This window comes from Rhinoderma darwinii, chromosome 4 (assembly GCF_050947455.1).
Source record: "Rhinoderma darwinii isolate aRhiDar2 chromosome 4, aRhiDar2.hap1, whole genome shotgun sequence".
Lineage (NCBI taxonomy): Eukaryota > Metazoa > Chordata > Amphibia > Anura > Rhinodermatidae > Rhinoderma > Rhinoderma darwinii.
The window spans coordinates 271616479-271638714 of NC_134690.1; the positions used below are offsets into that span (position 1 = coordinate 271616479).

General features: G+C 39.3%; 1 protein-coding gene across 1 annotated transcript in view; it reads left to right on the forward strand.

Moving 5' to 3' along the window:
• Positions 1-2279: 2279 nt before the first annotated feature.
• Positions 2280-22236, forward strand: part of SGK1 (serum/glucocorticoid regulated kinase 1) — a 206093-nt gene continuing 186136 nt past the window's right edge. The window contains exon 1 of the mRNA XM_075862510.1: positions 2280-2711. Within this exon, the coding sequence (XP_075718625.1) occupies positions 2565-2711 (147 nt within the window). The 5' untranslated portion in view covers positions 2280-2564. The remainder of the gene's footprint in view (positions 2712-22236) is intronic.

Below are 22236 nucleotides of genomic sequence, written 5' to 3' on the forward strand. Positions count from 1 at the left end.
GCTGACAAACAATGATTGTTCAGCTGATCATCTTGCTGTGTAAAAGAGCATTTAATTTTTGGCTTGTCCTCTTATTTGAAACTTTTAATATCATAGACAGCATTTCCTGACAGATGCTCCATTTTCAATGGTGACAACTAGTGATAGCAAAGACATCACCAGGACAAAACGGATACCATGGATTAGTAGAATAGTGGTCACCTTAAACGGTTGTGCAATCACACAGGTACAACTCTGTTGGAGGCATAAACATAACAAGTATCCCGCTCGTTTAACCACTTAGATGCCGTGGTCATTAGTGGCCACGGGATCTATGGTGTTAGAAAGAGAGGGGCGACCCCGGCTGAAAGTCCATAAGCCCCCCCACCTGCCGATGGTTAGCATGGCAGCCTGGGGGCCTACTGAAGGCCTCCCGGACTTTCATCTTTGTACTCCTTTTAATAGAAGCCTTTCAGAAACATAATATACTGAAATACATTAGTATTGCAGTATATAAAGCAAGCGATCCAACGATCGCTAGTTCAATTCCCCTAGGTGGACGAGTAAAATCAAGTTTTTCCTATGTACAAAAAAAAAACATTTTCCCCGTAAAGCATTATAAAAAAAATATATAAAATAAACATAATTGGTATCGCCACATTAGTAAAAGTCTGAACTATTACATTATAGCATTATTTAAACCAAACGGTGAACGGTGTAAAAACAATTAAACCGACAGAATCGCTGTTTTTCGTTACCTCATCTCCCACAAAAAATGGAATTAAAAGTGATCAAAAACTTGCATGTACCCCAAAATTATACCATTGAAAACTACAGCTAGTACTGCAAAAAATAAGCCCTCATACTGCTCAATCGGTGGAAAAATAAAAAAAAGCCATGGCTCTCAGAATGTGGCGACACAAGACAAATTTTATTTTTTACAGTTACCTTTCCCCTTGTAAAAGTAGTAAAATATAAATAAAACTATATAAATTTGGCATCGCTGTAATAGTATTGACCCACAGAATAAAGTTAACATGTCGTTTTAATTGCACGGTGAACGACGTAAAAACGAAGAGCAAAAAACAATGGAGGAATCACAGTTTTGTTTCCCATTTCCTACTACATCATATGGTACAATAAATGGTGCTATGAAAAGCTACAACTCGTCCCTCAAAAATCAAGCACTCATATGGCTATATCGAAGGAAAAATAAAAAAGTTATGGTGTTTGGAAGGTGGGGAGGAAAAAACGAAAATGAAAATCCGAAAAATGGCTGCGACGGAAAGGGTTTAAACTTTGTTGATTTAGTAGAAGATCAAAACAAACTCAATTTGTTCTCATACAAGGGTCAAAATCCCGACGTGAAATATGGCAATTTGAATAATATGATGTGAAAGATTTCTTTAAATTAGCATCTGATTTGAAATGCCATAAAGTTGAGAGTCCATAAATTCTGAGTTCACCTCATGTTACTAACACAGGTAATATGGAATCTTACAAGAAGCAGACATGTGACTAGAAGTGGCCTATTTTGGTCCTTTTCTTATTAGAGGGCAAAGCTTATTGTCATCCTGCACCAGGTACCAGGTACCAGGGGATCTGGAGGATCCCGGTTTTGATAGTAGAAGACGACCCTATTTGGAGCTGATAATTCAGCCAATCACTTTGCATCTAGGGTCTATTTCTTATGGGTCGATTCAGCATATCTATTAGACTTACGGATGACATCGCCGCCTGTATGTACAATGTTAACAACAAAGTGGACGTTCACTTGTTCTCTAGAGATTTAGGGTGGAATAATTTCCTTTAGTGGGCCCAAGGAACCCCAGTCTGACACATTTGGCATCTTTGAGGTCCTGTTAATGTTGGATCAAAGGAATTTTGCCGTAATATCACTTTAATTCATTATTTCAAATCATTCAAGCAGGAATAATTATATTTTGATTTTAGAGGTCATTAAACAATAATTATATTAGCGCATTCTGAAATATAGAATTCGAAATATTCACAGACTACACCCCCAGATTGTCACTAACTTTTAGCGTCGTTTTCCTTTTATAGCACATATGTGGTCGCCTCTGGGGAGCTCCGTGTCTCTGGGTTATTGCGTGTTATGAGGCCTTTGCTTCTTGTAACCTTATTAGTTATGTGTTCTTTCCATCTTCGGCTCTCTCGCTATGTATGCGCTATTCCCAATGGATAGTATGCAGTCAAAAAAAAAAAAAAAGAAGAAGCAGGCTGAAGAATCAGAGCTCTCATCTCTGTAACAGCAGAGCATCACGTCACCTGAGGAACAGTAAAATCCAAGCTCTGGGAGGGAGAGATGACACTTGCCAGGCTATGAGCATTTGATGTAGGACCCGGGATGGCTCCGTTTTTCATCATTCTGCCTATGGGTTGTTCAGCAAGTTGCTGTGATGCCACGTTTAGCATGTCTGTGCATTTAATGAATGATTAAAAGGCTGCTGCAATAACTGGTGCAGAATGAGTGGATCAGGATAAGGATTCAGGAACTCGTAGCTAAGCAAGTCTGTAATTCACTGATCTTTATTCTCTCTGAATATATATTGTCATCACATTGGATGCATAGAGGAACGGATGCAGTGACTAAGCAAGTGCCTGTCTCTGGATCTTATACTGGGTGCTTCCCATTGAGGAAAATGGTCAACAAAGACATGAATGGATTCCCAGTCAAGAAGTGTTCTGCCTTTCAGTTCTTTAAAAAAAGGGTAAGGCTTTATGTTTGATTCTCTGATATGTAAGATGCTGAGGCTTTCTAGTGCATGCAGAAGGATTAGCAGTGAGCCAGGCAATGTGTATAGGAAGCTGCGTGTGCTGCGATTGTGGTAATAGGACATGCAGAAAGCTCTCATTGATAAAATCAGTCTAGTGTTTATACTGGATGACATCATATAGACTGCAGCTAGGTACAACATAAGCCAAGTCACTAGTAAACAGTGCGGTTGCCTAATTTCCATTTAGTCACCCACATTTCTACGCTGGGATTAATTCATTCTGGATAACTTAATTCACTCAATTTTATTTTCCCATTTAACTAAATTTTTCTGTTGCTCTTTGCTTGTCATATTTGAAACCTTGTTAAATATAATACATTACTATATATATATATATATATGTGTATATATATATATATATATATATATATATATATATATATATATATATATATATAAAAGAGCGTAAGGAATATTGTGCCTGCGGAAATGTTGAGGCATATTTTAGGAGGCTACCTGAGTCGAAAATAGGTCATGTACAGAATACAGGCAGCACAGGATAAAATAAGATTTTGTGCAGCAGAAGAATATTGGATATTTTTTCTTTGATCTCTAATTTAAATAATATCACATTATGCAGAAATTTTACAATTCCTGAGCTTTTCATGAGCACATGTTGTACAGATTTTATCGCAGGACACTGTTATTGTTACATTAGGGCGTTTGTCGGAATAATAAGGATTCTGCAATAAAGTCACGTGGTGCTGTATTATTTCTACAATGACTAGATCTATTGTGTGTTGTGGTTTTCCTTGGTTAATCTTGGTATTTTCCAGTGGTATCTCCCTTTTACACATATCCATAACCAAAGCACTTATGATTTTATACAATCAGACTATTATGCTATGATACCGTACTTGCACACATAAACATGTAGGGGGTAACTTCAGGTCACATTGGTTATCTGAATGGTGACATGGAGATCTTCAGTTGGCAACACACACACACATATATATATATATATATATATATATATATATATATATATATATATATATGTCCTTTAATCTGGCATTCGATAATCTTGAATTTTACATGATCGAAATAAGAGAAACCTAATTATGTGACAGTGAAAATTTTGTATTAGCATTTTATTTTGGACTGTCTTTCTCTAATAAAATTGTTCTTATTGTTCTTCTATAACCATCTGATATTTCTGAATATCTGATAATCCAGCACCTCTAAAGTGACATTAATGTTGGATTAAAGGAATTTTACAAGCAACAAGAGTGCCAATTGTATATTTACAGCTGTTCCGAAGACGTGGCTTGAAGTTTTTTGACACCAGTGTAAAATCTTTCCCTGAAACTACTGCATTATCACAAATGAGGTCATAGTATACTCTATATGATAATCTCACCTTGTATGCATTTGTTGAATATACAATACAGAAAAAAAGATATATAATATTTAGGATGGTAAAAGAATCTATTTGTACAATAAGCATGAAATGCAGTGTCTCATTGACAAAGTAGGAGACCAGGTGCAAGTATAACCTCTGCACCCCTTTACTCCTATACTGCTGTGGTGTACCTTGCTTAATCCTATAAAATAAGAGTATTTTTCTGCCTGTAAAATGCATTTTAAATACAATTGCACATTAGTTAGCTCAAAAAGTATTAGGCTCCCCTAAATCTAGCCATAGCTAGCAAATAGGTAAGTCAAAAGTTAAACCTGTCAATGTGGCAGACAATATTGTGGAAAATGTCACTCACTGAGTATATTGGTTACAAAACTACCAAGCAACCGTGCTAAATTCTTACTGTCAATCATCAATATCTGCAAATAGTGCCCGCTTTTAGGATGGATTCACAGGTGCAGTGTGGATGCAGTTTTTGGTGCAGATCGTTAAATAGACCTGTCATGTCCACCTATCATGTCGCCAGGTTATCTGCCTCCATACCTGAATTCTGCCTTGTTCCTCAATCCAGCGACATTTATTTCATGTTGCTAGGTGTCACCCTGCCCCAGCAAACAACCCTTGTTCCCACAGCAACAACCCATTTATTTTGGCGGCTCATATTCTAAACTTTTAATAAATTGACAGCTGGGGGGTCTCCACCGCCCGGCGTAAACGGGGAGTGAACCTAATTCACATCACATTTTGGCCCTACATTTAGCGTGCACATTGGGAAAGCTCCCTACGTACACACTAAACGTGTCCATAGGGCTCAAATTAGCCTGACGGAGACCAAAAGAGTCCTTTTCGCCTCCGTCGGGTTGGTTTACCTCAGTATACCTTTTTTTTGGAGGATGGAATAACGTGGTATTCTACTCCATCCTGAGGGATCCCACAAAAAAAGTATACCGCTCTATGTAAATTTTTATGGCATCTGTTACAGGTATATGTTACACGTATACTTTGAGGAGCTTTCCGGCCCCAGGGAAGCCCCTGACATCACTGTCCATATAAGGACAGTGACATCAGTGGCTGCTCCAGCAGCTGAATCCCCGGCCAGAGTGTTGCCAACGCCCTGGCCGGGTTTTCCGGCATCTCAAAGCCCCTGACATCGCTGTCCATACATGGACAGTGACGTCAAGGGCTTTGCCAAGACAGTAGTCCCTGGACATTGCGCTTGTGATGCTCTGGTCAGGGAATCCATAGTTGTAAGCCCCTGACATCACTGTCCATATATGGATGGTGACATCAGGGACTTCCCCGGGCTCAGCGCTTAAAGTAGCACTGTGCTTGGGGATTTCGGGTGACATATCCCACTCTAAAACCACAAAAAAAGGCCATACTTACTAGGTAGGTGGGTGGGTGAAAACCCGTTCCCAGCAGGACACAGACAGATAAAAAAATGCTGCAGAAGGAGTGTGCATTAAATAGTGATAGCCACTCCCACTAGTCTTGAGGGGAGTGACGAACTAAGTGCTCAAAGGTGTGCGATAAATGAGTGTCAGTGTTAGTGTAGTGCTAGGGTGTGAAATGTATGGTAAAAAAGAAATGTGTATGTATGAAAGTGTCAGAACTGTGTGATAATGTAATAAAAATAATAAATAATAAATAAATGTGATGAATAGGGGTCAGTGCTGTGAATAGTACATGGGGTGTCAGTACTATGTGTAATACGTGGAGGGATAATGTGCTGGTCGTCTGGCATAGCATATCTTGCCGAATAACAGCCTATTTGTAACGCCGCTACTGTTAGCTAAAGCGGGCTGCTCTGCATGCCAAACCAAACGCCAGCACATCATGTCCTCCCAGCATATAAGACCTGGCTGCGTCCTGAAAAAAAGTAGTATGCATAGTAAAAAATATATCCATGAAACATGGGGTATTAGTTGTTATTTTGGCCAAAATACGCAAAGCTCGCAACCCAACGGCAAGGGTCCCCAGTGCCTTGCGAGTCCCTAACTAGAACTTTTCGTTCCTAATTTAAAAACACAAGCAGAAAAAATGGGACATAGATAACATCAAAACCACAAAAAAAGGCCATACTTACTAGGTAGGTGGGTGGGTGAAAACCCGTTCCCAGCAGGACGCAGACAGATCAAAAAATGCTGCAGAAGTGCATTAAATAGTGATAGCCACTCCCACTAGTCTTGAGGGGAGTGGCGAACTAAGTGCTCAAAGGTGTGCGATAAATGAGTGTCAATGTTAGTGTAGTGCTACACACTATTTAATGCACACTCCTTCTGCAGCATTTTTTGATCTGTCTGCGTCCTCCTGAGTGTTTTGGTATCCACTTGGCAGATGAGGTTTAATATAGATAAATGTAAAGTTATACATCTGGGTACCAACAATCTGCATGTATCATATGTACTAGGGGGAGCTACACTGGGGGAGTCAATTGTTGAGAAGGATCTGGGTGTACTTGTAGATCATAAACTAAATAACAGCATGCAATGTCAATCAGCTGCTTCTAAGGCCAGCAGGATATTGTCGTTTATTAAAAGAGGCGTGGACTCGCGGGACAGGGATATAATATTACCACTTTACAAAGCAGTAGTGCGTCCCCATCTAGAATATGCTGTTCAGTTCTGGGCTCCAGTTCATAGATAGGATGCCCTGGAGTTGGAAAAAATACAAAGAAAAGCAACAACTACTAATAAGGGGCATGGAGAATCTAAGTCATGAGGAAAGATTAAAATAATTAAACCTGTTTAGCCTTGAAGAGACAACTAAGAGGGGACATGTTTAAATTATATAAATATATGAATGGCCCATACAAGAAATATAGTGAAAACCTGTTCCATGTAAAACACCCTCAAAAGACAAGGGGGCACTCTCTCCATCTGGAGAAAAAAAAGGCTCAATCTCCAGAGGAGACAAGCCTTCTTTACTGTGAGAACTGTAAATCGGTGGAATAGCCAACCGCAGGAGCTGGTCACAGTATCTACAGTAGATGGCTTTAAAAAAGGCTTACATAATTTCCTAGAACGAAAAAATATCAGCATGTCAATATGAAGAATTTTTGTTTCATCCCTTCCCTTTTTCCCCATCCCTTGGTTAAACTTGATGGACATATGTCTTTTTTCAACCATACTAACTATGTAACTATGCAACTATGTAACCAGTATGGTGAACGAAATGTGATACTTGGGGGTCCACGTCACCGATTTTTGCATAGGAACTTCAAGTTAAGCCCCTGAGTGTCCACTTGAGGAATACGCCGGTGAAATATCCCAGTGCATAAGTCAAACATATCCATAGGTCGTATTCCCCCTAACGGAGGCCAAAAGAGCGTCCTTTTTGCCTCTGTCATTCTGGCTTATATTTTCAACTGTATGGAATAGCGCAGTCTGCTGCACTATTCTATACAGAGGTGCTCCACATTAAGGCATACTTTTTCAGCATGTGTGATACCAGTGTTAAAGAGGACCTGTGACTAGGTAGAAGTTGAACTGGTTATCTGACGTGAATAGTAATTGTTTTTTGTTCCTGCCCCCCCCCCCCCGGTTGCAAAAACATGGCCCCCTATTGTGTTGGTGCCCAATATGCTAATCTGCTGTAGGTAGGCAACAGGGCATAAACTACCCTCATTCCCCCAAGGTAGAGCCGGGTTGCCTGGCTCTGATGCTGATCAATCAATTGGGAAAGGGTCCAGGAAAAAATCAGTCCCGGAATCAGGGAGACAGCGCTATTCAAGTGAGATAACTTAGATTCTGATGTCATATACAAGGGAAGTGACCATTGGTAAATATAAACATACTGAATGCCTGGGGTATCTAAAAAGTCCTTCACTTATGATCTCACCAAGCCTCTCATATCAACCACTATAGTAGCAAGAAACACACAAGTGTGTATGTTGCAGTTTGAAATATCTCCTGGCTAAACCTAGAAGCTTGTACTACATGATGGAAGACATGGCACTAAAACAAAAAATTTTTGGTAACATTTGGCTGCTGATGGTGGGTAACTTAGAAATTGCTGCCACAGTCACTGCCCATAGGATTTAATGAAACTCTCCATTATTAAATGGTGGTATGAGGAAGACATGTGACTCAGACCACACCATCACCGCATAATGCAACTCAAGTCAAGTGACATTCTTGTGTAGAGTATCGTGAGGCACGAGAAACTATCGTATATTCCTGAAGTCTATTCTAATCTATTAAATGCTTGTCTGTGCATGTATTTCCTATAAATTATGCTGGTGAAGACAGTAAGATGACTTGAGGTTTATCTATGTTTCTCTGTGATCACTGGATTGTGAATACTAGAATATGTTCCAACAAACACATGCTAGCATTAAATATGGAGACTAAATTATTATATATATATATATATATATATATATATATATATATATATATATATATGTATATGTATATATATATATATATATATATATATATATATATATATATATAAAAAAAGCATATATCCATTATTATTGCATATTTGTTACACTGAATGGTTTCTGATTTTTAACCCTTAATGAACAGCCTATTTTAGACCTTTATGACCAAACCAATTTTTAACGTCTCATTCAAAGAGCTATAACTTTTTTATTTTTACGTCAACATAGCTGTATAAGGTCTTGTTTTTTGCGGGACAAGTTGTAATTTTTAATAGCACCATTTTGGGGTACATAGAATTTATTGATTAACTTTTATTAACTTTTTCGCCACACTTTTTTGCGTCCTAAATTTAAGACGTTTACCGTGTTGTATAAATAACACAATAACTTTATTCAGTGGGTTGTTGCGATTTGCAACTATACCAAATTTGTATAGATTTTGTATGTCTTACTACATTTACACAGTGAAAACACTTTTTTTTCAAAATTATTTGTTTTTGTGTCTCCATATTTGAAGAGCCATAATTGTTTTATTTTATCGCCGATGCAGTTGTATGAGGGCTTTTTTTTTGCTGGACGACATGTAGTTTTTATTGGTACCATTTCGGAGTAGATGTGGCTTTTTGATCACTTTTTATCACATTTTTTTAAGGCTGGATTCAAAGAAAACAGCAATTTTTGCATGGTTTTTTATTTGATATTTTACGATGTTCACTGTGCGGGTTAAATGATGTAATAAGTTTATAGTTGGGGTTGTTACGGACGCGGCGATACCAAATATTTGTAACTTTTTTGCTTTATTTTGTTGCTTAATAACAAAGCAATTTGTAAGGGGGAAAAGTGGGTTTTTCATTTTTTTGGACTTTTTAGTAAACTTTTTTTTTTTACTTTTTTACTAGTCCCACTAGGGGACTTCACTATGCGATTATCCGATCGCATTTATACTTCTATATCCTATAATACTTCTGTATTGCAGTGTATTATGCCTGTCCGTGTAAAACGGACAGGCATCTGCTAGGTCATGCCAAACGCATGACCTAGCAGGCATTTACTACGGCAGACCTGGGGGCCTTTACGGCTGCCATCGGAGACACAGACACTCGGCGATCTTATCGCCGGGTGTCAGTGGGGTGAGAGGGAGGTCCCTTCCTCTCTCCAAAACCACTCAAATGCGGCACTCGCTATTGAGTGCCGCATTTGAGGGGTTAAACGGGTGAGATCGCAGTGAGTTAGCAGCAGTGTGAATAAGGCCCAGTGACACACTTTCTCTACTCGATTCTATGGAGATCTATGTGTCAATCATCACAGGCTTCAGCAGTTCCTGTACCACACTAGTTTTGCACATAGGAAGACAGAAACTTCTATCATCAGCTACCACTATTACTTAGACAGGTTCCTGTCACACAGGCATAATGTAGAAGAATATAGTGCAGCCTCCCTGTCTGTATACTTATGGTTTCTCAACTTATTTAGGATAAAATAGTGAGAATGATAATCACACTGTCTGCCAGGATGCAGAAATGGTATGGTCTTTAGCTGGTCTTGTGATGCTGTCATGAAACATTATGGGATTGATAGCAAAGCAAAGAGGAAGAGAAAGCTGGGGAAACCAAAGAATTAAGATGGAGGCTTTTTTAAAGCACAGACAAGGCAGCAGTTCAAAAAGTAAGTACAGTATACAGTTAGGGCCAGAATTATTTGGACAGTGACTCAATCTTCATGATTTGGGCTCTGCAAGCCACCACATTGGATTTGAAATGAAAAAACTGAGATGTAATTGAAGTGTAGACATTCAGGTTTAATTTAAGGGGTTGAACAAAAATATCCCGTGAAACATTTAGGAACTGAAACCATTTTTCTACACAGCCTCCTCATTTCAGGGGCTCAAAGGTAATTGGACAAATTAACATTACCATAAATAAAATGTTTTTTTTAATACTTTGTAGAGAATCCTTTGCAGGCAATGGCTGCCTTAAGTCTGCAACTCTTGGACCTCACCAAACGCTGGGTTTCCTCCTTTGTGATGCTTTTTCAGGTCTTTACTGCAGCTGTCTTCAGTTGTTGCTTGTTTGTGGGTTTTGTCTTAAGCAAGTGAAATGCATGCTCGATCGGGTTGAGATCTGGTGATTGACTTGGCCATTGCAGAATACTCCACATCTTTGCCTTAAAAAAACTCCTGGGTAGGCTTTCACAGTATGTTTCGGGTTATTGTCCATCTGTACTGTGAAGCAACATCCAATCAACCTTGCTGCATTTGGTTGAATCTGAGCAGAAAGTATATCCCTGAACACTTCAGAACTCATCCGGCTGCTTCTGTTTTCAGTCACATCATCAATAAACACTAGTGACCCAGTGCCTTTGGCAGCCATGCATGCCCATGCCATCACACTGCCTCCACCATGTTATACAGAGAATGGGGTGTGCTTTGGATCATGATCCATTCCAAGCCTTTTCCATACGTTCTTCCTCCCATCATTCTGGTACAGGTTGATCTAAGTTTCATCTGTCAAAAGAATGCTGTTCCAGAACTGGGCTGGCTTCTTTAGATGTTGTTTGACAAAGTCTAATCTGGCCTTTCTATTTTTAGGCTGATTAATGGTTTGCACCTTGTGGTGAACCCTCTGTGTTTTCTCTCTTAAAGTCTTCTCTTTATGGTAGCCTTAGATACTGATACACCTACTTCCATGAGAGTGTTATTCAGTTGGGTAGATATTGTGAAGGGGTTTTTCTTCACCATGGAAAGGATTCTGTGATCATGCACCACTGTTGTCTTCCGTGGACGTCCAGGCCTTTTGGAGTTCACGAGATCAACAGTGCGCTCTTTTTTTTTTTCAAAAAAAGTACCAAACTGTTGAATTGGCCACTTCTAACATTTTTGCTATTTCTCGTTTTTTTTTTTCAGCCTAACTATGGTCTGTTTCACTTGCATTCAGAGTCCCTTTGACCTCATGTTGTGGGTTCACAGCAACAGCTTGCAAATGCCACACCTGGAATCAACTCCAGACCTTTTACTTGCTTAATTGATGATGGATTAACGAGGGAATAGCCCATGCAGCCCATTAAATAGCTTTTGAGGTAATTGTCCAATTACCTTTGGTCCCTTGAAAAAGAGGCAGCTACATATTAAAGAGCTGTAATTCCTAAACCCTTCCTCAAATTAGTATGTGAACACCCTCACATTAAGTGAGGGTGTGCACTTTAAGCCCATATTGATTATATAACTCTGCTGTATATTCAATATGTTTTGGTAAACAGATAAAATGACAAAACTGTCACTGTCCAAATAATTCTGGACCTAACTATACATAAAATAAGTGTGGTATACAGTTAGGTAGGGAATGCAGACATGTGTGTCCACTGGAGCTCTTCTTTAAACAAAATATAATACTTGACAAACGTCAGTTAAATTCATAAGATAACTTTGCAATTAGGACTATGGCTATGCCAAACCAAAATGTAACTTTTTTCCTTTAGAGGTAAACTTGCTTTTGTAGTTTAGATATAAGGAAACCCAATTGTGCCTCTACTTCAGCTTAAAGACAGATGGTGTCCAGCATAGCATACGGTCCCTTATAAAACAAGTTAATAATATTCATATCGTGGGTCCTGTGATGGCAAGGCATCTTAAGAACATCAAGCTGTCACATTACATATAATTTGTTTTGCTGTAGAATTCTGTATTTGCTAGACATAATGGAACGTGCATTTTCCAAGAGTTCCAATTGTAACTAATCTGTTCATGTAACAATATCTCAAACAGCTTAAGGCTCAGCCATATATTTATTTGCCCTTTTTAAACAAAAATTGATGTATTGGCATGGTGGCAGTAAGGGATTTTCACCTTGATATTCTACCATGAAATCCATTCTGCACCAGTCTCTGTCTTAAGGTCGTCTTACACAGCCTGAAGAGGAACGTGTAATTGAGAACTGATCAACGAGACAGCTCGTTGATCGACACTCGTTTGCTCCTTTCACAAGGAGCTGTGTATGGGGACGAGTGCTCATTACTACGATCGCTCATCCTCATACATTTCTATTATGTCGGCAGCACATCTGCCTGTTTACACAACAATAATATTTTAGACTGCGTCAACGATAAAATCAGCCAATGAACGAGCGTTTGCTCGTTCATCGGCTGATCATTGACCTATTTACACTGGGCAATTATCATGAACGTATGTTTTGTGAATGCACGCTTGCCCGATAATTGGCCCGTGTAAAAGGGACATTATTCTGGACTGATAAACACTGATCTTAGCTGAAATGTGAAAGGCTTGTCTGGGTTATAGCTATTTTTATACATTGGATGAGTTATACCCCACCCTTGGAGTACTGTAATTTGGGCAGACTGACCACTCTTTCCATTTGGATATAATGGCTCTTGCTGAAGCTTGATGTGGTACCCAAGCTTAAGAAATAGTATTGTTACTTTTTCCAGACAGACTGATATATTCCACCAACATTTTTCATCTCTTCTGTAGTGTTCTTTGATCATGGCATAGTGTTCTTGTAGAAACGTTGTGGTGTCTACTTTACTATCATAGTATTGTTAATTATATTATCATGGTATTGTTGATTATATAGTGAGTTTTATATTCAGCTATTGTGTAATATTCCAATTTGTTTGAAGTTTATAAACCATTCCATGGGGAAAATATTAAATATGGGATAATCTAGGGGCAAATATGTACAGCACTGTATATTCACATCATCAAATTAGAACTAATAAGGTAAGGGGCTTTCAGTAATAAAATAAAGGTGAAGCTATTACTGTATAAGCACAAACATATTTTTAGACTTGATTGAGACACATTTTTATATAGGAAATACAATTTTATACATTTCTCGAAAGAACTGCAACACTTGCCTACAAGAGTCTTCACTAAATAACACTGTATGTATATATAATATTGGTTTGGCAGAGGAAAAGTAGGACACGGGCACATAGTGAGGAAATCATTTAAAAATGAGAAAAAGCAAATTTGAGGATTTGTAACCCACTTATGAAAAATGCTGCTTTTCTCTTTTCCTATTGTTCACTTGATGTTGAAAAACATGTTAACAGTGGATTACTCTAATTCTTTTCACAATGCCAAGCATAACATCATAAAACTTCACTAAAACTATCTCAAAGGACTCCTAAGAACCAGAGCGTGTCTTGAGTACAGAAACATAAACAGTTATCTTTTTATCTCTTTTTAGATGGCAAATATTTGCGTTTACAGCTACTGACTAGATAAACCCATTTTAGGCACTGTTCACACATTGTTTTTGTGCAGGCAGAAAAAATCTGCCTCAGAATTCCTTCAGAAATTTTGAGGCAGATTTTGAACTGCCTGCGCTTTTTTTCCCACAGTTTTCGATGCATTTTCTCATAACGCTGTGAAAAACGCTCAGAAACTAGAGCAGCGGGATCTTTCTGCCTCCCATTGATGTTAATGGGAGTTTAGAAGCAGAAGCCGCGGTAAGAAAGGACATGACGTTTTTTTCCCTGCGAGCGGCCAAAAGCCGCCGGGAAAAAAAAAACCCGCCTCTGCCTCTTATTGAAATCAATGGGGGGGGGGGGTCGATTTCGGCCGTTTTTTTGAGCTGATTGGTGCTTTTGGTCAGAGGGGTAAATATTGGAGCTGCAGAGGTAGACCCCTCTACCCCATATGATGAGAATTACACCAGGTAATGTGTGATACCTGTCACAGACTTGTCATCAGGACCAAAGAGCTTCAAGCAGGGGCGTAACTAGGAAAGACTGGGCCCCATAGCAAACTTTTGACTGGGGCCCCCCCTCCCCTGGGTGTCACACAACCCCCCCCCCCCTTGTAGATAGTGCCTTTTTTACAGCCCCCCCTGTAGATAACGCCATACAGCCCCCCCTCTGTAGATAGCGCCATACATCCCCCTGTAGAGAACGCCATACAGCCCCCCCTGTAGAGAACGCCATACAGCCCCCCCTGTAGAGAACGCCATACAGCCCCCCCCTGTAGGGAACGCCATACAGCTCCCCCCCTGTAGGGAACGCCATACAGCGTTCCCCCCCCCTGTAGGGAACGCCATACAGCGTCCCCCCTCCCAAAAAAATGCGACCTACAGTGTGTCCTACAAAATACATGTATCCCCTCTCCACAGGATCTCCACAGGATAGGGGATACATGAGTGATCGCTGGCAGCGATAGGGAGAACGGGGGACTGAAAGTCCCCTGAACTTCTCCATGACAAACCTCTGACTTCCGGCAAACCTCTGACTATCCCCTATACATGTCTTTTGCTCTATTTTGCGCCTTCAGGACCAGACACCGTTTAGCCATTTTTAGCACGTGTTAGTTTAATGGCTATAACTTTTTTATTTGTTGGGCTAACGACGTGATTTTTGCGACGTTTTTTCCGTAGACAATGCAGGTTTAATTTTTTATCGTTTTTATACGCACCTTTTTTGCTATTTTAGAATTTTTATTCATAAAGTTTGAAAATAATAGTAAAAAAGTAAGCTTTTTTACATTTCAGCTATTTTTTTTTTGGTAATAACATAGTTTTACCCTAAAATATACCTTTTATTTGTGATCGCCATTGTCTACCGTAAATGTTAATATATTACATGTCTATATTAGAGTAATTGGGTCAGCGCTAGCGTTACAACAATGATTGGCGGGGGGGGAACGTTTTTTTTTTGGCGTGGGTATTTTATGTGTATTTATTATTTACATTTTTTTTGCACTTTACTTTATTCTTTTTTTATTACTATGGTCTGTCCCCCAAAGGTCAAAGAAGACCTTTGGGGAACTTTATATATATTTTTTCTTTATTTTACACCAGGCTTTTCCCCTGTAACTGGGGCTGCACAGCAGCCCCAGTTACAGGGGAAATCAGCCCTCTCATAGTGACGATTGTCACTAATAGGGCTGTGCTGGGTCTAGTAAGACCCAGCAGCAGTCTGTAAGTAACGGCACCCGGCGATCATGTGACCAGTCACATGATCACCGGGAGGAATAGAGACAGCGCCGCTGCTGCTGCCTATTCCTGTACACAGCGCGCATTCAGCGCTGTGTACAAGTGATCAGAGAAGACAGAAGCAGCGAAAGCTGCTTCTATCCTCTCCTCAGGGTCCCCGGCAGTCACTGACAGCCGGAGACCCGACATTCAGCTGCCCGATCGCGTGGGCAGCAAGTTAAAACCCGAGCCGTAGAAAGTCTATGGCTCGGGTTTTAAGGACCCTGACCGCTGGCCGTAAAAATACAGCCAGCGGTCGGGAACCAGTTAATGGCAGAGCGGGGAGATACCTTCCTGCTCTGCCGTAGTGTTCAGTGGCGTCCCGCTGTAGCAGCCATAGCGGCTGCTAGCGGAGCCTCCGGCCATGGTGGGGGCCCGTGCCGGCGGGCGACACGGGCCCCCTCATGCCGCGGGCCCCGTAGCAGCCGCTACTGCTGCTACGGCGGTAGTTACGCCACTGGCTTCAAGCTACCTTACCTTTTGGCTGCTTTAAAATCTCAAATATATATTCATACCTCCAGAATTGCTCACCTGTATAAGTGAGAGTGAGTTTTGTGATAATAGACTTGAAAGGAATTGAAATTCTTCACCTTGACTTTGCAGGTGCTCTTAGCAGAGTACAGGCTCCCTTTTTCCTGTCTATAGAACTGAAGGCACAGATTCACATGAAATAGCCTGTTTTCGGATAAACTGACATGGAAGATATGAGAAATTTGAATCGTTCTGTCATTGATCCTCCTGCTTGTAAACGTAGCCAACACAATACGTATACATTCGGGACTGTCCATCTATGCAACTGCATAATATATTAGTCTAAGGGTTTTTTTTCAGTTTCATGTAAATGTGTTAAAAATTGCTTATCAAAAAGTTCTAATATTTTCTAATATACTTTGCTTTCTATTTTTTCACCATAACCAATATTTTGATTTGTAAATATCTTAATAATTTATGGTATATCCACAGGTTATGCCATAAATGCCTGATAGGTGCGGGTCCCATCTCTGGGACCCCACCAGAAGGACAGGGGTCCAGTGAGTTAGTTTGCCGATTATCAGTTACTGCACTATTCATACACTTTAATGGAAAAGTGGTCTTGCTTGTGTCTGTCTATGGGGATTAAGAATAGACCCGAGCGCTACTTGGTTACTGATATGCAATAAATGCTTAAGATAGGAATAACCATTTAAAGGGAATGTTTCGCTAGAAAATGTTTTTTGTTTTTTTTTAGTTAAACAATTATTATTTAAGTGATTACACATTGTTTTAATTTTTAGAATTTTTTCACAAGTCAGGAAATATTATAAATTAGATTCTAATTTATAACATTTCCATGTGCTGGCCACTAGAGGGAGCAGTTCCCAAAACTGCAGCATGGTCAATGTGGTAAAGCAACCCCATTGATTTATGCTGCAAATTTGGGGTGGACACACTCTCTCTAGTGTCCTCACACAATCCCCCCTCCCTTCTTCTGGCTAGTGCGAGGAGAAGGAGGGGGTTTGATTCTTCAAACCTCCTACACTGTATGCCGCCATTTTCTGAGCGACTGCACAGTGTAGGAGGATTAGATACAGTGCTCAGCAGACAGTATAACACGAACATACACGAACATAATACACATATCACATACACGAACATAAATTGCCTTCTCCTGCCGCCTCCGCTCCTATTCCTTGCGCCTTCGTTACCTTGAACATATGGCCGGAAGTCGTCATGTTACTGTCCGGCAGCGGCTTCCGGTCCACATGAAAATGGCGCCGGAATTCGCTCTGCGAACGAGCTTCGTTTTGGTGTGTTTGGGAGCGGCGCATGCACCATTCCCACACAGACGGTGTACGCTTCAGAGAATGGAACGGCTCCCGTTCGCTTTCTCTATGGGGTTATATGTGCCGTATTCCATCTCTGTATGTGTCGTTAATCGACACATACAGAGATGAAAAAAAAAAATGGCAGCCCCCATAGAGAAGTAAAAGTAAGTACAAAGTAAAAAGTAGAACATGAGAACACAAATAAATAAAATGTATGATATCATATTAAAAGCAATATGATAAAAAAAAATAATTGAATGACACCTTCCCTTTAAGCTTTATTCAAGCTTTATACAATCTTCAAATTACATGTGCAACCCTACCCTCGAAGAAACATTTTTCTTGATTTTAATCTCTTCAAATACATTTAATTTTACTTATTTTTTTTATTATATTAATTGAGCTAAATATACCAGGCCAAGACCCCCAATACATATACCCTATTAGTGCATATGGATGTCATAGACAGGGTATCCAAACTGGTACCACCTGGTATTAGCCAGAGTGGAGAACTACTAAAAAAAGAGTGGCCCCACTGGCTTGTCCATGCCATGTCTTACACGGTGGCTCATTCATTATCATGTGGCAGCCACAGCTTCCTCGGCAATAACAGCTGATTGCATGGGATTTCAGTAACGATCAACTACATGTCAGGGAGGCTTCATATAACGTCAGCCTATTATAAGAAGAAGTCCACCATGTACCTGTCCCAAATAGCACAATAAAGAAATGTTTATGGCTTTACAATATCTACATTGAAGGAATAAAGTGAATTATAAGGAAAGCCCCCACCCTCATTGTTGAGTGATTTCTGCTTCTACCTCGCTCACAGTGACAGATCCACTTAATTATTATTATAATTCTTTTTTTTATACAAGAACCATCTTGATAATAAGTCCCCTTTAACAAGCAACATTAAGGTGACAATATTGCACTATATAAAGAAGAATTATACCTGAGGTGAAAAATGACTATATAAACAGCCTAGTAATAATGACACGTGTCAAAGGCTTCTGTCATGTCAAAACAACATCAGGAATGCATAATAGGATATGCTGACAAGGCATTAAAATACAACTCGATTGTGATTAATCAAAGTATAGTAAGCAAGAAAGACTCCAGCATGAGCAAAGCAATGCCATCGGGTACAGTTTACTGAACTAAAACCAACCAGGCCAAATAGTCTACCCTTTAACCTGACTGTTGACTGCTGTAAAATCATAATATTTTCCTGCTTATAGGTGAATGACCCTCCGTGTATCGAGTACACCTGGGTTGTTGGACACTAAAAGAGATTTGTTTTTCAGATTCCTACTACTTATTGGTAGTTTGACCTTAGCTAACAATAGATAACTTTCAAAGGCTTCTTTTATCACCGTCTCATCTAAGATCCTTTATTGAGTTTCCTTTTCCATATACTTACAGCAAGGATTCCAAATTTTACAACAAAGTGGGAACCCCTGATAAATTTTGTCACTCCAATTCCTTACTTCTATTTCTACATTAAAGGGAATGTGTCAATCAGAAAATGACCTATTGTTTAAATCACGATTTTAAGTTAAACATATATTTTAAGTATTTTTGGTGATTTTTTTTTATTTTCCATGTCATTATCTCTATTAAAAAATAATCGTAAAATCTTGAAGTTTTCACACTGGCTCCTGAGCCTTATAATAAACTGAAACGTAATAATTTGTAGTGATCACTTCTCAGCAGTCATCTCAATATCATCGCATGCAGAATTACAATAAAAGGTAAAACCTTTATATTGATAACACAGGATCCACCTATCATAATAGACTGACACGTCCTGTTCTGTAGAGATCACTTCTCAGCAGTCATCACATTATCATCACAGGCAGGACTACTATGAAAGGTAACACCTATATATAGATAACACAGGATCCACCATCAGCAATAGACTGACACTTCCTGTTCTGTAGAGATTACTTCTCAGCAGTTATCTCATTATCATCACAGGCAGGATTACAATGACAGGTAATGCCTATATATAGATAACACAGGATCCACCATTTGTAATAGACTGACACTTCCTGTTCTGTAGAGATCACTACTGAGCAGTTATTACATTATCATCACAGGCAGGATTACAATGACAGGTAATGCCTATATATAGATAACACAGGATCCACCATTTGTAATAGAGTGACACGTCCTGTTCTGTAGAGATCACTTCTCAGCAGTCCTCTCATTATCACCACAGGCAGGATTACAATGATATGTTACATCTATATATAGATAACACAGGATCCACCTATCATCATAGACTGACACTTCCTGTTCTGTAGAGATCACTTCTCAGCAGTTATCTCATTATCATTACAGGCAGGAATTACAATGACAGGTAATGCCTCTATATAGATAACACAGGATCCACCATTTGTAATAGACTGACACGTCATTTTCTGTAGAGATCACTTCTCAGCAGTCATGTCATTATTACCATAGGCAGGATTACAATGAAAGGTAACACCTCTCTATAAATATTACTCAGGATCCACTATTCATAATAGACTGACCCTTCCTGTTCTGTAGAGATCACTTTTCAGCAGTCATCACATTATCACCATGGGCAGGATTACTATGAAAGATAACACCTGTATATACTGTAGATATCACAGGATCCACCATTGCTAGTAGGTAATAGACACAGCTCCCCTCCTATCCCTTCCTGCACAATGACCTCTGCACAGGTCACAGAGCATGACTAGAAAACTCTCCCTTAGAAGTCAATGGGTTCCCTCCTGTTCACAGGTTCCTATTATGATTCATGTTGCTGCTGTAATGCATATCTGTAAATGCCGTTAAAAGCAGCTCAGGCAATATGGCTTCCCCATAAACATGTATAGAAAACAGAATTTCAAAAATCTACAATCAAAAAATAAGATCAGATAAAAAATATTATGTTTCAATATCTGGCTTTAATTAGGAAAAAAAAATATAGGTGATACATTCCCTTTAAATAAACTTTGCCTAGTGCTATATTTTGGCCAAGCATCTTTAAAGAGGCTCTGTCACCAGATTATCAAATCCCTATATTCTATTGAATGTGATCGGCGCTGCAATGTAGATAACAGCAAAGGTTGTTTTTTTTTAAAAACGATCATTTTTGCCCAAGTTATGAGCAATGTTATATTTATGCAAATTAGCTAAACAATGGACAACTGGGCGTGTTTTCTTGTTTTACCAACTGGGCGTGTATTGTGTTTTTACCAACTGGGCATGTATTGTGTTTTTACCAACTGGGCGTTGTGAATAGAAGTGTATGACGCTGACAAGATTGAAGGACCTGTGGGTGACGTCACGCTGTGTGTCTGCAGTGAAAGAAGCTGGGTGGGAACGATGAGAAGTGCATGACACTGATTTGTCAGCGTCATACACTTCTATTCACAACGCCCAGTTGGTAAAAACACAATACATGCCCAGTTGGTAAAAACACAATACACGCCCAGTTGGTAAAACAAGAAAACACGCCCAGTTGTCCATTGTTTAGCTCATTTGCATAAATATAAAATTGCTCATAACTTGGGCAAAAATTATCGTTTTTCCAAAATAAAATAACTTTGCTGTTATCTTCATTGCAGCGTCGATCACCTTCAATAGGAGATAGGGATTTGATAATCTGGTGACAGAGCCTCTTTAAGCAGGCTGGAATGAGCCAACCCTCTTGTAAACCCTATTGTGACAGGTCTTCCTGCTGCTGTCTTCTAGGGAACCCTTGACCAGGTTCCAAGGTTTCAGATTGACATAGGTTAACTGACATAGGTTAACATAGGATTGAAAAAATATAGAGTTATTGAGACATTTGAACGGTATGGATCATTTTCCGGGTTAAAAATTAATTGGGACAAATCTGCCTGTTTGATGATTGATAAAATGGATAATTTTTCTCTCGGGCAAATGTCTGTTGTTTGAGATGACCAACATATAAAATATTTGGGGATTTATTTAATTAAAAACGTAATGGATTTTATTAAATTAAATATTGAACCTCTTTTTGATAAAATCAAGGGACGGATCCAGGTGTGGAAAAAAAAATTCTATTCCTGGGAGAATTGCCCTGCTTAAGATGATTCTTCTTCCCCAAATGTTGTATATTTTTGGAAATTCTCCTATAAACATACCAGAAAAGATTTTTTAAAAATTTGAGGGAATATTGAGAGAGCTAGTCTGGAGGGGAAGACAACCAAGAATTAAATTTGAATACTTGCAGTATCCTGTCCCATATGGAGGATTGGCTGGTTCGGATATCTGTGGATATTACTTGGCTTCTCAAATGAAACAGCGTGTTGAGATGAACAGGGATATTGGAAATAGGGAGAGACTAGGGGGAGTGGTTAAGGTGGGCTCCAGGTTTAATCTGTTTCAAATGCTGGAGATGGGAATATTTTGGATAAACCCCTTTAGGAACTGCCCGACTATGGTAATGTTGGACAAGTTATGGTGGGAAATTAAAATTAAATGGATGGTAAATACACCAATAGAATTATAATGTTGGAATATAATGATTTTAGAAAGAAGGGCAAGATCTTCTTTTTCTTCTCAGGTTGCCCCCCTCAGTGTTGGTTTGAGGCACTGGAAAGGGAAGTATTGGAGGCGATGTAGCGGAGGGGGAGGAGAAAGTGGTTTTGAGATATTATTATTTTATTATTTATTATTTCAATTATTTCAATTATTTTTTTCTAGTTTGGGATGGGGGTTTATAATGTTGGTCATAACTGCTATGATGTTTTGTGAAGAAACTAAGCAGCTGTACGTTGGTTCATATTTTTTTTGTGATGAGTAAAAACTATCTAGTGATCTGCTCTGTTTTTTATAGGAGTTCTAGAGTATATGTATTCAGTAGGGTCCTGGTAAGAAAGTGGAACTATTATATATGGGCCATTTGTTTCTATGGTACTAG